Genomic DNA, 15609 nt, shown 5'->3' with positions numbered 1-15609 from the left:
TAAGATTATAAAAAAAACTTAAGGCAGAAAAGGGGTTAGGGATAGATGGGCAATACTATAAAAGACGGGTGGGGGGCTCACACTATAGTTGGTATATATCGAGGTTGCTGTGTTCCATGTTACCCTACATGTCAAGAGAGGATGAGAAAAAAATATTGGATACAGACCTCAAGATATATAGTTTGGTGATGTGTGTGTATAAAGAATAGTGTGATTGAATATAGATAAAAATTGGAATTAAAACTGGAATGGACTAGTTGTATGGATATAAATGAAATAGCATTTATTATATAGAAAACTGTTTGCGTGGAACAGTCCAAGCAGGGCTCTTGCTGTGGACTATCCAAATGTGCAGTATAGATATACAATAAGTAAAATGCAATAAAATGGAATAAAAAATTAAAAATTAAATAAAATGGAATGGATTAGTCCATATGACAGCCACATATTATTGTGCTTGCAATACAGTAATTGGTATCCAATGTTTTATATATCGCAACAGTTAGTATAGTATCAATAGTAGTTTTTGAATCCAAAAGAGTTGTTGGTGCTTCTGCACCACTCACCGCTCCCTGGTAGAGGGATCCCGGGATGGTAGTCCCTGGTGTGCTGGGCTCTGTGTCGCAGAATGGCTTGGCTGGGCAGCCGGCTCCATGGGTATGTCTGCGCACTGGATCCTGAGGTTTCTCCGGTGGGACATGGGAAGGTGTCCAGCTGAATGGATGGTATTGCGGCAGGCAAAAGGTGAGTGGATACAGGCAACCAATGGTTTTCTGATGGTGTAGGTAGACGGCACCCTCATGGCAGAGTGTGCACGTCTAAAACAGTGGTCCCAATCTTGGGGGGTTCCAGCTGTTGTGAATTGTAAGCGACAGAGATTGGTCTAATAGGTGGTCTGCATATACCCTAACAATACAGATCACCTATTAGAGCGATCTCTGTCACTTACAATTCACAATGGCTGGAACCCCCAGGATTGGGACCACTGTTTGACACGTGCACACTCTGCCACTAGGACGCCGTCTACCTACACCATCAGAAAACCATCGGTTACCTGCATCCACTCCCACTCCACGTCCCCATGGAGCCGGCTGCCCAGCCGAGCCAGTCTGCGACACAGAGCCCAGCACACCAGGGGCTACCATCCCGGGATCCCTCTACCACGGAGCGGTGAGTGGTGCAGAAGCACCAACAACCCTTTTGGATTACAAAACTACTATTTGTTAGCATTGACAGAAGACTTGATACTATACTAACTGTTGCAATATATAAAAAATTGGATACCAATTACTGTATTGCAAGCACAATAATAGGTGGCTGTCATATGGACTAATCCATTCCATTTTATTAAATTTTTCATTTTTTATTCCATTTTATTGCATTTTACTTATTGTATATCTATACTGCACATTTGGATAGTCCACAGCAATGGCCCTGCTTGGACTGTTCCACGCAAACAGTTTTCTATATAATAAATGCTATTTCATTGATATCCATACAACTAGTCCATTCCAGTTTTAATTCCAATTTACATCTATATTCAATCACACTATTCTTTATACACACACATCGCCAAACTATATATCTTGAGGTCTGTATTAAATATTTTTTTTCTCATAGATGGGTAATAGGCAGGGACAGAAAAAAAAAAAAGGATGGTGGGAGCTACTCTTTAAAAAATGTAAGTAAAAATTTAAATTTAAAGTAAAGCAGTATCGTGACCTAAATAGACAAAGAAGGATCAATGTTTGCACTTTTGTTTTTTCCACCTCGCCTTCTAATAGCCAACACTTTCGACTTTCCACCTTCAGACCCATATGAGGGCTTGTTGTTTTTTTGCGCCTGTCTCATCCTCTCCCATAGAGATGATACAAATGGTCCACATTTCTAAATCTGTTTGAAACCCAAAACTATCTGAATTTGCTCACAGCAACCAATCACAGGTCAGCCTTTTTTTTTTTTTTTACTAGAGCTCATTAAGATATTAAAGCAGTGATTGGTTGTTATGTGCAACAAAGACAGTTTTGGTTTCAGGCAGATAGAACAAATCTGTCCCAGTGTTGTCACAGCACATGGATAATGCACACATACAAAAGTTACCTTGTACATAGCATAGAAAAAACATATAATGATGTCACGTGTAGGCAGTTTTATGCCCCAGTACTGGGATATTACAATGATTTCACAGCATAAGAATAATACTAAAAGTAATGTAGCACATTTAATTATATGGCTCCATGAAGGTTATGCCCATGGTCTAAAACCATTTAATGGACCAAATATGCACATTTTTCTAATATGAAACATTTTAAATTAGAATAATTGTTTGATCTTTCTAGATCTTTGAGAAAAAATACACTGAGCCATGCATGCAGTTCTTCTATGAAATCTGTGCTTCAGTCAAAGACAAACATCAGGAAATGTATCTTGATGTGGTGGAACGGGCCACTGAATATATTCAGGAAAACTACACTAAAGGTAAGCAAAACTAGTGACATGCTAAAGGTTAACGTAAAGGAAATTAAAAGAGCCCACGTGCATGGTATCTCACCAATTACATACCTGATTAGAAAGAAATGTATAGCACTAATTTAAATGTGTACTCCAAAGGGGACGTGGCATGCATGCTGGACTGAGCGGATGCGTGAGCCAGAGCTCCCGCTTCCTCAGTCTCTTTTACCCTGTCTAACTCACCCTGAGGGTCCCCAACCCACCTCGCCACACCTTTGAGCCCTGCGGAAGGTGCCCTGCCTGCAGTGGAGTGTTCGCTTCTCTTGTGGTGGCGCTTGGAGGTCCGGGCTTGTGAGCGGAGGAGATCCTGAGGTGCAGGGAGCGGTGATCTGGTGGGTACCGTACTGTGTGAGACTCCGGTGCAGTGCCTGTGTACAGAGGAGCTGCGGGGGCCGAATCGCAGGTGGAAGGAGGCTGTCTGTGGGTCCCGATTGTGCTGAGAGGGCGTTGCCATTGCTGCCTTTCGTGGGCACGGCCTTGCTGGTTGCCTAGGCAGCTCCTGCCGGCGGGACTGTGAGGTGCGCTGCACAGATCTTGGCTGAAGCCCTGTGGTTTTCTACTTCGGGAGCTCAGTGCGGCCCTTGCTCCTCATAGGGACTGCTGTGTGGGAGCCCTGCTGACTACTGTGGGATGCTCTTGGAGCGGAGGACCCTTGGCCCCTGGATTCGCCTTTGCTCTCTATTCAGTGGAGTGGTGTGGACTCTGTCCTGCTGTGCCTTTACTGAAGTGTGTGGTGCTGCTGCTGCCCTACTCGGGAGCCATGAACTGTGAGTCTTGCTAGGACCTGTTGTCCTCCCTGTTAGCGCTGGAATGCTTTTTTAACTACAGTGGGGGTACTCCCTTTGGGGGGCTTGCTGTGACCTGATCTCCCAACATCTGCCTTTCCTGTCAGTGGTTTCCCTGCTTGCTACAATGGAAGGATCTCGCAATAATGGCAAAAACTAGACAGTCCCCTGATGATGGTTCGTTACGGTCCTGTGGTCCATCCTGCAGGGACTCTTGTACTCCAACCCCTCTGACATCTAAAGTGTCCTCCCATGTGGCTAAAGTACTACCAATTTTCTAGGGCCCTGGGGCTGCCGGGGTTGGACTCTCCTGAACCATCCCTCCTGCTGTTTGAGTTTCCTGATAGCCCGCCACAGCCCCGCTCTCTGTATGCTGCCACGGATATTGATCAGAAATTTGCTGAAGTCCTGGCGGCTATCACAACCTGCCAAACCTTGATGCTCTCCAGATTTGATGAACTGTGACAAGACTTTGTCATTCTGCAACATGAAACCCAGAAGATTAGGGAGCATACCACGGAGGTGGAGCGTAGAGTCTCTACTGTGGAGGAGACCCGGCAGCCCATTCCTCAACAAATAGCTACTCTCCAGCAACAGATGAAAGGAGTGGCCGACCGAGCAGACGACTTTGAAAATCGTTTACGCAGAAATAATATTTGCTTGGTGGGCCTTCCGGAGAGGGCTGAGAGAGCGAAGGAGACTAAGCCAGTGTCCTCTATTCCATGTGTCCGTGGGTTGTTTGGAAACTTAGTCCGAGAGCCGATGCTCGTAAATGGGGTCTTTCAAGCCTTTTATAGTGATTTGTATTCTTCTGGTTATTCTAGTGTTCTGGATGGTTTGGGTTACTCTTACTCCCTCTCAGGCTTCTGCCCTTGATGCTCCTTTTACGGTAGAGGAGGTGTCTCAGTCCATCAGGGAATTGCCCTTTGGGAAGACACCATGCTTAGACGGGATGGTTGGAGCCTGGTATGGCATGAATGAGGAAAAACTGATCCCTATATTACTTAAATTGTATAACGCTGCCTATGAGTTGAGGGGGCTCCCTGATTCTATGAGGGATGCCTTAATTGTTGTTATCCTTAAGCCCGGGAAGGATCCGACTTTGCCGGACTCTTACCTATCTATTTCCCTTTTGAATGTGGATATAAAGATTCTAGCTAAAATTCATGCAAATAGGCTTAAGGGGGATATCCCTTCCCTCGTTCACCCTGACCAGACTGGATTCATGCTTTCATGCTGGGTAGAGCTACAGATGTTAAAAGGCTCAAACTGAACCTATCCGCCTCAGAGGGGGATGCTTCTGTGGGTTTTGTGGCCAGCTTAGATGTATATAAGGACTTTGATACCATTGAATGGCATTATCTTTGGTGCCTATTGCGTTCCCTCCGATTTTGACCTCGCTTTGGGAATTGGGTGCGGTTGTTGTATTCTCAGCCTAGGGCCCGTATCCGAACTAATCTGGATGTGTCTGCCTCTTTTCCTTTAGGTACTCGGAAGGGCTGTCCCCTCTCACCCTTCCTGTTTGCTCTGGCTGTGGAACCTCTGGCCGTGGCAATGCGTGCTTCTGGATCTATTTGGGGGATATAGAGGGGTCCTTGGAGTAGAAGGTTTCTATGTATGCTGATGACACTTTGGTTTATCTGGCAGATACTTATGCGTCCCTCTTGGCTTTGTTTAAACTACATGACACTTTTGGCTCCTTTTCGGGCCATGTTAACTGGGCCAAATCCTCACTGATGCTTTTATCTAGGAGTATGATCCTCCTGCCTTCTCTTCCCAAGGGCCTCCGGCTGGTGGAGGACTTTCACTATTTAGGGGTGGAGGTGTCTGTTTCCCTGGGTACTTTTGTGAGCCTTAACCTTGTGCCCCTCTTGACTCTTACTACTAACAGGCTGCGGGGTTTGTCCTCTCTGCCTTTATCGTTAGCTGGCCGGGTGAACATCTTTAAAATGATCTTTCTTCCTAAGTTTTTGTATCTCTTTCACCTCTTTCCTGTTGTTCCTCCTAAGTGGTTCTTTAAACAACTGAATGCTACTCTTAGATCCTTCTACTGGCAGGATAGACCTCCGGAGACTGAGTCAGGCTCTCCTCCAGGCACCAAAGCAGAGAGGGGGCCTTGCAGCTCTGAATATGTATGGCTATTTTCTTGCTGGTCTACATGGCATAGTGGATCGACCTGGATCTCTCAAATACGGTAACGGCTCTGGTGGGAGCGCTCACGGGGCCCTATGTATCCTTGACGAATACGTTGTACAGGTATTCTTCCTCCTCCTCTCTGTTGGGTCCTATAAAGACAGTGATTTCTCCCAAGGCATCCCTTCATGGGTTGGAGGCGGCTGGCTTTTGGAGCTCACACGGAGTCAAATTTGCTATGCACCTGTTTTGAATAGGAATTATTTCCATCCTGTTCTGTTATGCAGATTCGCTTTAATGTCCCTCGGAATATTTATTTTAGGTATCTCCAACTGTGACATATAATACAGGCACAGCTTGGCTCCCTGGGTGTGGCTCCTGCCCTTTCTGATGTTGAGTTGTTGCTGGGTACCTCCGACCTCGCCAAACGTGCATATACAGTGTTACAATCTGTGCAGACAGATCCCTTTGCCTTGGCTTATCTAAAATAGATAAGATATTCTCTCGGAGGAGCAGTGGAAGGAGGTTGTGTTGTCCTATTATCCCACAGTAGTTAGTGCTCATGATCTCCTTATCCAGTTTTGCCTTATCCTTCACTTGTATTATACCCCTGTCCGCTTGCTCCGTATGGGGATTTCATCTTCTGATAGTTGTTTCCAGTGTAATGTTCATAAGGGTTCCCTTATGCATGCTGTGTGGGACTGCCCATGCGTGGTTCCCTTCTGGAGGGAAGTGTTGCAATTTTTAGCAGACCACCTGGAGTTTCCGTATGTTTATGCCCCCGAAGTATGTCTCTTGGGTATTATCAATGGGCTGGTGTCTGGTTAGCATAGGCGTCTCATCATGGCTTGGAAAGACACCACTACTTCCCCTCTTTCCCGTTGGGTGGCCTTGGTTAACAAGTATGTCCCTCTGTATCGGGCCTTGTACATAAGTCGCGGTTGTCTGCAAGTTTGATAAAGTTTGATAAGGTTTGGTTCCCTTGGTTACTGTTGGAGGCCTCAGCTGATCCCCGGTTCACTCCAGGTCACAGACCTAGTGAGCCTGTCTATTGATGTTGTCGTGCCTGGTTACTAATGTTGTCGTGGAGGGGTGGGAGGTGGGACTCCCAAGGGTTGTGTGTGTGAGTGTCTGGTTGTTTGTCTGTGTTGAGTGGCCTTTTCTGGCTGGGAGCTGCATGGGAGGAAATGCTCCTGGGACACATTGCTCAAATGATACGGGATTGAACAATGGCAATTTCTTGTCTCTGTCCCTATTCCCTTGTTCACCTGATACCTGTTTTTGCTTCTAGTTACTCCTGTGGGGCTCCTAGCTGTATTGTTTTGTTTTATTATGAAAATTTAATAAATAAAAAAAACTTTACAAAAAATGTGTACTCCAAAGAAAAAAATCAGCTGCAAGAACTTATCAGCTTGCATATATTGTGCAGGAAGTTGTGCAATCTTTCAATTCAGACACAGTGCACTCTACTGCCACCTCTGTGTCAGGAACTGTCCAGAGCAGGAGAGATTTCCTTTAGTTGTTTTACAAACACACGAGTAAAAGTAAAAATAAATCAACCTGTGTAGGCCTATATATCACAAATAGAGAAACATAGCCGCACATCCACCATTTGTATTCTGATCTACTTGCTTCTCAGCATAATTTAAATAACTAACAGGTTGTTATAATACATTCTGATCAAAAATTACAAGCCCACTCGCCACGTCAAGGCCACCTAGTCAGAGTGGGTCTTTAACCTAACACTGGCGTAGCGCTGGGTGGTGACCACTGCCTCCGAGACACCATGCCCCCTGGGGGAATGACCCAGTGGCCAGGCAGCCCCACTGCTGCCCGACCAAGCCCCTAGATCTGGGTCACCCCACTCCACAGACAAAGCATCACAGAAATAATGCCACAGGGCACCACACCAGTGTGAACACCTACCATGTGCTCCCTACCAAAGGGCTGGAAGAATGTTAGAAAAAAACACTATGCAATCACCTGCTAATTAAAAATGCCTAGGCCGAATGGGTGGAGAGGAGTGCTGGCCATGGAAGAAGGGAGAGACTACAATTGTACAACACAAATAGAGAAACATAGCTGCACATCCCCCATTTGTATTTTGATCTACTTGCTTCTCAGCTTAATTTAAAAAACTAACAGGTTGTAGTATACATTTTGATCAAAAAGTACAAGCCCACTCGTGACGTCAAGGCCACCTAGTCAGAATGGGTCCCTAACCTAACACTGGCGTATCATCGGGCGGCGACCACTGCCTCTGAGACACCAAGCACACCAGGGGAATGACCCAGTGGCAAGGCAGCCCTACTGCTGCCAGACCAAGCCCCTGGCTCTGGGCCACACCATTATTGAAAGAGCTTTATTGATCGTTCACAGAAACAATGGCCGCCACAGAGCACCACACCAGTGTGAACACCTACCATGTGCTCCCTACCAAAGGGCTGGGAGAATGTTAGGAGGAAACCCCTATGCAGTCTCCTGATAATTAAAAATGCCTGGGACGAATGGGTGGAGTGGAGTGCTGGCCATGGAAGAAGGGAGAGACTACAAATGTACAACACAAATAGAGAAACATAGCTGCACATCCCCCATTTGTATTTTGATCTACTTGCTTCTCAGCTTAATTTAAAAAACTAACAGGTTGTAGTATACATTTTGATCAAAAAGTACATGGTAGGTGTTCCCACTGGTGTGGTGCTCTGAGGCGGTCATTGTTACTGTGGTGCTTTATTTGTGGGGTGGAATGGGCCAGATCCAGGGGCTTGGTCGGGCAGCAGTGGGGCTGCCTGGCCACTGGGCCATTTCCCCTGTGGACATGGTGTTGTGGTGGCAGTGGTCACCGCCCAGCGCTACACCAGTATTAGGTTAGGGACCCACTCTGAATAGGTGGCCTTGACATGGCGAGTGGGCTTGTACTTTTTGATCAAAATTTATACTAACAACCAGTTAGTTTTTGAATTCATGCTCAGAAGCAAGTAGATCAAAATACAATTTGTGGATGTGCGGCTGTGTTTCTGTTTCTCTATTTTTGCTTCAATTATATATGTTAGGCTGCAATCACACTGCGTTTGTAGCCTACGGCTGCTGGGTCCGGCTAGGAAATTTCAAAACTGGGAGATCCCGTATCTCAGCCCAGGAATGGAAAACCCATTCACTTTAATGAGCTGACCGACCCATTAACTTTAATGAGCCGTTTTTTTGACCTGACCTAAAACCGTAGTATACTACAGTTTTAGGTCCGGTCACAAAACTGGATATGGGGAAAACATGAGCCGACCAGAGTCACTATCTGACTCCAGTCAGGTCATTAAAGCAAATGAAAAGCTGTTCGGGTCTGGCTGGGATACGGTAGCGCCTGGTTTTGACATTTCTGGCAGCTGGAGGCTGCAAATATAGTGTGAATGCAACCTTAAAAGCACACTAGAGACTTTCTGGTCAGTTTATATGTAAAAAAAAAAGCAACTGTTAAGGGGATGGTGACCAACTATTCACTAATCTGCTCTAAAAGAGTAACCTTTTACACAAGGAAAAAAAATTGTGATATGCTTGGATGCCCAGAACTTACAGCAAAGTATCCAGTTTCTATGTTATTCACGTGTCAGTTATCATTCCTGCACTTCACTCCACAGGATCAAAACCATTGACAAATTGTTTGGGCTCACAGGGGAACATCATGTTAGTAACACCACCCAGCGACATTCTATTTATCACCCCACATTTATTAAAGAGGTGCACGTGCTTTAAAATTAGCAAAGTGGCTTAGATGTAGACAAGTTTCTAAGTGTGGTCTGGGCTGGTGTGAAATTGAACAGTTTGAGTGCTTTCTTGAATGAGTCTTAATGCATTGCACAAATATTTGCCATCAAAAAACAGTGTAAAACCATTAATAAATGTCCACCATGATCACACATGTACAGGGTGGGCCATTTATATGCATACACCTTAATAAAATGGGAATGGTTGGTGATATTAAATTCCTGTTTGTGGCACATTAGTATATGTGAGGGGGAAAACTTTTCAAGATGTGTGGTGACCATGGAGGCCATTTTGAAGTCGGACATTTTGAATCCAACTTTTGTTTTTTCAATAGGAAGAGGGTCATGTGACACATCAAACTTATTGGGAATTTCACAAGAAAAACAATGATGCACTTGGTTTTAACGTAACTTTATTCTTTCATGAGTTATTTACAAGTTTCTCTTTGTTTACAGCCATTGACATGTCGTCGAGGTCAACACATGAGGAGCGGATAGAAATTGTGTTGATGTCTGGTGAACGCAGTAACCGGGTCATTGCAGCAGATTTCAATGCAAGACACTCTACGCGACCACCCATCTCCCATGCTACAGTTAGCAAACTGCTTGCTAAGTTTCGTGAAAATGGTTCAGTGTTGGATTTGCCAAAATGTGGACACATGAAATCTGTCACTAATGAAGAAACATCAGTGGCTGTCCTAGCTTCATTCAGCAAAAGCCCACAGCGTAGCACTCGCCGCATGTCACTGGAGAGTGGCATTAGTCGAACATCCCTTCATAGTTCATAAGGTTGAAAAAAGACCAGAGTCCATCAAGTTCAACCTATATCCCTAATGAGTCCCTACTGAGAAAATCCAGAGGAAGGAAAAAAAAAACTCATACTAGAGGTAAAAATTCCTTCCCGACTCCAAATAAGGCAGTCAGAATAAATCCCTGGATCAACGTTCTGTCCCTATAAATCTAATATACATAACCAGCAATGTTCTTACTCTCCAAAAATGCATCCAGACCCCTTTTAAATTATTTTACAGAGTTCACCATGACCACCTCCTCTGGCAGAGAATTCCACAGTCTCACTGCTCTTACAGTAAAGAAGTTACTGGTGTAGAAACCTTCTTTCTTCTATATGTAGAGGATGCCCCCTTGTTGTAGATACAGTCCTGGGTATAAATATATCATGGAAAAGATCTCTGTACTGTCCCCTGATATATTTATACATAGTTATTGGTCTGACACTAACCCACATTGGATAGATCCCTCCAAGACTGTTGAAACACAAAAATTGATGGTATGGTTCGGTATATGGGGTACAAAGATAGTGGGGCCATTCTTCATCAATGGAAACCTCAAAGCCACTGGATATGCGTAATTGCTACATGATGATGTGTTTCCCTCTTTATGCACTGAAGCTGGCACATTCCCTGAGTTTTTCCAGCAAGATGGTGCAACACCACATTATGGGTGTCAGGTCCGAGCATTCCTAGATGAACAGTTTCCTGGAAAGGGGTTTGGTAATCGTGGGCCAGTTGAATGGCCCCAAGGTCTCTCAATCTGACCCCCTTAGACTTTTATCTTTGGGGTCATCTGAAGGCAATTTTCTATGCTGTGAAGATACAAGATGTGCAGCACCTGAAACTTTGGATACTGGAATCCTGTGCTAGCATTTCTCCTGCGGTGTTGCTATCAGTGTGTGAAGAGTGGGAGAAGAGGGTTGCATTGACAATCCAACACAATGGGCAGCACATTGAACACATTTTATTAGTGGTCAGAAACTTGTAAATAACTCATGAAAGAATAAAGTTATGTTAAAACCAAGCACATCATTGTTTTTCTTGTGAAATTCCCAATGATTTTGATGTGTCACATGACCCTCTTCCTATTGAAAAAACAAAAGTTGGATTCAAAATGGCCGACTTCAAAATGGCCACCATGGTCACCACCCATCTTGAAAAGTTTCCCCACTCACATATACTAATGTGCCACAAACAGGAAGTTAATAACACCAACAATTCCCATTTTATTAAGGTGTATCCATATAGATGGCCCACCCTGTACAGTCACTTACATGATAGTTTATAGGAAATAAAGAAATTTTCTACTGAGGGCACCCAGCTGTTTTACTATCTCCTTTTTAATGTGAACGTGCAATTGAAACCTTCTCAAAATGTATAAGATCCTAGATATCTACTCCTACCAATTAAAAATGCATAGCACAGTATGCCACCAATGCCAATATGCCACTATGTGTTTTTGAGGGACAAGATGATAGGTGGAATTAAACAAGGGTGGTATGGTGAGTGATTTTTCCATACCTATAATTTGTGTGGTAGTAATGTGTATGTAGACTAAATTTATTTAATGGTTGCATGATGTGATAAATTTGGTGCTAGTAGCACATTTTATGAAATTACTCTTCAGTAAACCACTTTGTATGGTTCCTCCTCTGCAACTTTTTCTGCAACTTTTTAACTCCTTGTCCCAAATTGTGCATTTTCACAAATGCTGTTCAAGGCCAATTTTGTAAACCAGGTCTGGGCTAGTTAAGATGTGCGACAGATTGAGGGCATAGCAATGAAGTGTGCAACAAATCCCACATGACAAATTCATGACCACTGCACAAAGTTAACAGGACTATGGCAAAGCTACAACAGCAATTAGACAAATCATGCGACAAATCAAAACCACAAAACCAGGGTAAAACAAATAATTAATTTCCTATAAAGATGATAAATGTTACCATGAAGTCTGTACACAGCTTCTTGTTTACACAAACCAGTTTGTCTTGGTTTATTTGTATGATAAGCAACCTTGGGCTTATTTTTATTCATGAATTTTTTTATCTAACTTTCTATTGTTAATACAATGAATAACCTGTTCAGTTTTGAATTTCAGGTGCATTAACATTGAGTTTAAAACTACTTGAAGTTATGTGGGATTTAATCAGAGATGGAAAAAGAAAGGATGAAAAACTGATGACTGTCTTAAAGCATTTTTTCAAAAAACTTGTTTACCATCCAGTGACTGATGTTAGAAACTTTGTTACGCCATTGCTATTTAGTGAGGATGTAAATGGCATTGACATGCTTCAGTTGGGTAGCTGCTGTATCCTGGTGGATGAAGACCTCTTGGAGACATGCATTCGTAAAAAAATGTCTCTTAACTACCCAGATATGATTCTTCATGATCAAATACCAACAACTGCAGAAAACGTCTTGTTATTTGATGCAACAATGCCAGATGGTTACACTCTAGTTCATGTCTTTAGACAGAAGACAATAAATGATATTCTCCTAACAAATTCTACAGATAGTGCTTATGAACGGTTTCAAGAAATATCTAAAGCAATGAGTGTATGTCAAAAACACAGAAATATAGTGACACTGAAGAACTGTTCTTCAAATGGTGTTTTACCCTTGTTTATGGTTGAACATGGAAAACCCCTTCTACAGTACTTACATGAGAAGGAAAATCAGCTCACCTGGTCCCAAATGTTGGGAATACTTATTGATATTACTTCGGGTGTTCAGCACTGCCATGAAAACAGCATTATTCTTTGTGACATCACTCCAGCTAGTTTTATAGTCACTTCTGGGCCAGATGGCTTCTCTATTATAAAGCTTTCAAGCTTACTATATTCAAAATATATTCCACAAGTGGAAAAAGATGACTCTTTCGAGGAGTACATTGAAGAATGCAATTCTATTTGCATAGAAGGTATGATATAAAAATACTACTAAATTGTCACTGTAAAGTGTAACTCTGATCACGCTCCGGGACTTCCGGCAAATCCATATCCTGATTCTTGTAGTCCCGGGCAAATCTTGGGCTGTGAAGTTGCTGGGAGATTTAAACAGATATCCTGCTACTTTGGAAGCTACTCACATGTAAATGTTTATGCTCTTACAATATATATGTCAGAGCAGTCGAGTCTGTTATGTATACATGCAAAATATGCTCCATGACAAATAACGATTGGATCCAGCAGATGCAGTTAAAACTTCTCAATTTATTAAAAGTATCCATGCATTACAGAAAAAATAGCATAGCAACTGGAACACCAACGCATTTCTGGTGCCTAGGCACTCTTAATCATTGGTGCCTAGGTGTCAGAGTTTTGGCTGCTATGTGATTTCTTCTGTAATGCATTGATACTTCAATAAATGAATAAGTCTTAACTGCATTTGCTGGATCCAATCATTCAATCATTATTTGTTGTGGATTTCTTTTAGTGTCCAGGACCGAGGACACAGCATCCATGCAACACTCAGCAAAACTCTGGAGCATGGTTAGCTGGACAAACTCATCCCCTTCACATGCAAAATATGCTGCCTGAGTAAGGTGCCCATACCCATTAGAGAAAGTCAACTATACCCATGAGTTTTAGAAAATTCAGTTGGCTATCTGATGTGAATAAAGGTGCCCCCCACCCCCCATGGCATATGTCAGAGAAAAGATTTTACCATGCCAGATTCTTTATTCTCACAGGTGATAAACTATTAGACAACAGCTTATTCCTCTAACTCAGAGTCAGAAAGAACAGCTGTGGGTCTAGCACGCATTTGGCCATAAACTACTACTCTTTTTAAATCTATCTGGTTTTCTGCTTCGAGAAGAAGTCTTACGCTTTACTTTCATTGGGAGATTAGTTCTGTAAATCCAGGCAATAGTAGCAAATAGCAGTCAAAGACAGGGACACAGAAGTAATGTTTAAAGGGATACTTCCGAAGGGATACTTCGGAATTTATTAATTTTTTTAATCAACTGGTGCCAGAAAGTTATACAGATTTGTAATTTACTTCTGTCTAAAAATCTCAATCCTTTCAGTACTTATCAGCTGCTGTATGCTCCAGAGGAAGTTGAGTAGTTCTTTTCAGTCTGACCACAGTGCTCTCTGCTGACACCTCTCTGTTCATGTCAGGAAGTGTCCAGAGCAGGAGCAAATCCCCATAGCAAACCTATCCTGCTCTGGGCAGTTCCTGACTTGGACAGAGGTGTCAGCAGAAAACACTGTGGTCAGACAGAAAATAAATTAAAAAAGGAAAGAAGTTCCCCTGGAGCATACAGCAGCTGATAAGTACTGGAAGGATTAAGATTTTTAAATAGAAGTAGTTTACAAATCTGTTTAACTTTCTGGCACCAGTTCATTTAAAAAAAAAAAAAAATCCTGCTTGTCCAAGTGCTAACTATACAATAATCTTATCTATCTATACAGGTGGCTTACCCCAGCTACCCAACAAGAGAGTCATTCAATGTGTTACTTACACTGTACAAAGTGCCCCATTTTCGAGGCTGTAAACTTCAGAACTCCCATTGGAGGTATATGTTCCTCACAGCCTCAGCCTGCAGAGTTAGTTACACCTTGTCTTAAAGCCCATTAACCGGATGTCTACATCACCTTTACTGATTTTGACCACACTGAATAACTGGACTAGCCAGGAAGGGAATGAAAGAGCCCACTACCAACCTACTTTTCATTCCTTAAAAATCCTAAAAACAATTTTACCAAAGTTCTCAGCAACTATGAACTATTAGGAATTTAACTACTCCTGCCTTCCCTGAATGATATGGCCAACCATCATTCCTATCAATGTCTTAAAAAAAAAAAGATATGTATATTACTGCAAAGTGAATAAACAGAAGAGAATAACAGAAGTAAATAAAAAACGATTTGGTATAACCACCGTTTGCCTTCAAAACAGCATCAATTATTCTAGTTAAACTTGTATACACTTTTTATATGAAGGTTTAAACATGGTTAGTAAATGAAACAGCTGTGTAGAAGGTTTAAAACTGGATAAGGAATAGCCAAACTCTGCTACCAAGGTGAGGTTGTGAAAAACAGTGCCATGTTACAGGTCACCATGACACGAATGACCACAGCAACAAGACAAAAGGTAGTTATACTGCATTAGCAAGGTCTCCCCCAGGCAAAGATTGGAAAGCAGACTGGCATTTCAAGATGAGTTGTTCAAACTACTTTTTATAAACAAAAAGAAACGGACAATGTTGAGGATTGTAGACACAGTGGTTAGCCAAGGAAACTTAGTGCAGCAGATCAAAGTCATATCATGCTTGCTTCCCTTCGACATTGGAAGATGTCCAGCAGTGCCATTATCTCAGAACTTTCAGAAACCAGTTGGACCTAGGTACACTCATATACTGTTAAGTCATACCATCAGTGTAGATAAAAAACACAAGCGACTTAACTATGAACAAAATTACAAGCATTAGGTTGCAGAAAACAGGCAGCAAGCTTAGTCCTCCAAGATGTTTGGAATAACCTTCCTGCCGAGTTTCTTTAAAAACTCTGTGCAAGTACATAGAAGAATTGATGCTGTTTTGAAAGGGCAGTTACAACAAACATTGATTTGATTTAGATTTTTCTTTTGTCATTCACTTTGTATTTTGTTAATTGATAGAAA

At 42.6% G+C, this 15609-nt stretch overlaps 1 protein-coding gene across 1 annotated transcript in view; it reads left to right on the top strand.

Annotated features, from left to right (window-relative positions):
* Nucleotides 1-15609, top strand: part of LOC130281706 (uncharacterized) — a 189027-nt gene that overhangs the window by 76599 nt on the left and 96819 nt on the right. The window contains exons 9-10 of the mRNA XM_056529220.1: nucleotides 2340-2478; nucleotides 12080-12901. Of these exons, the coding sequence (XP_056385195.1) occupies nucleotides 2340-2478; nucleotides 12080-12901 (961 nt within the window). The remainder of the gene's footprint in view (nucleotides 1-2339; nucleotides 2479-12079; nucleotides 12902-15609) is intronic.

The sequence above is a fragment of the Hyla sarda genome, chromosome 7, assembly GCF_029499605.1.
Source record: "Hyla sarda isolate aHylSar1 chromosome 7, aHylSar1.hap1, whole genome shotgun sequence".
NCBI classification, from domain to species: domain Eukaryota; kingdom Metazoa; phylum Chordata; class Amphibia; order Anura; family Hylidae; genus Hyla; species Hyla sarda.
Note: the sequence above shows the minus strand (reverse complement) of the source record. Positions and strands in the feature narration are given on the sequence as shown.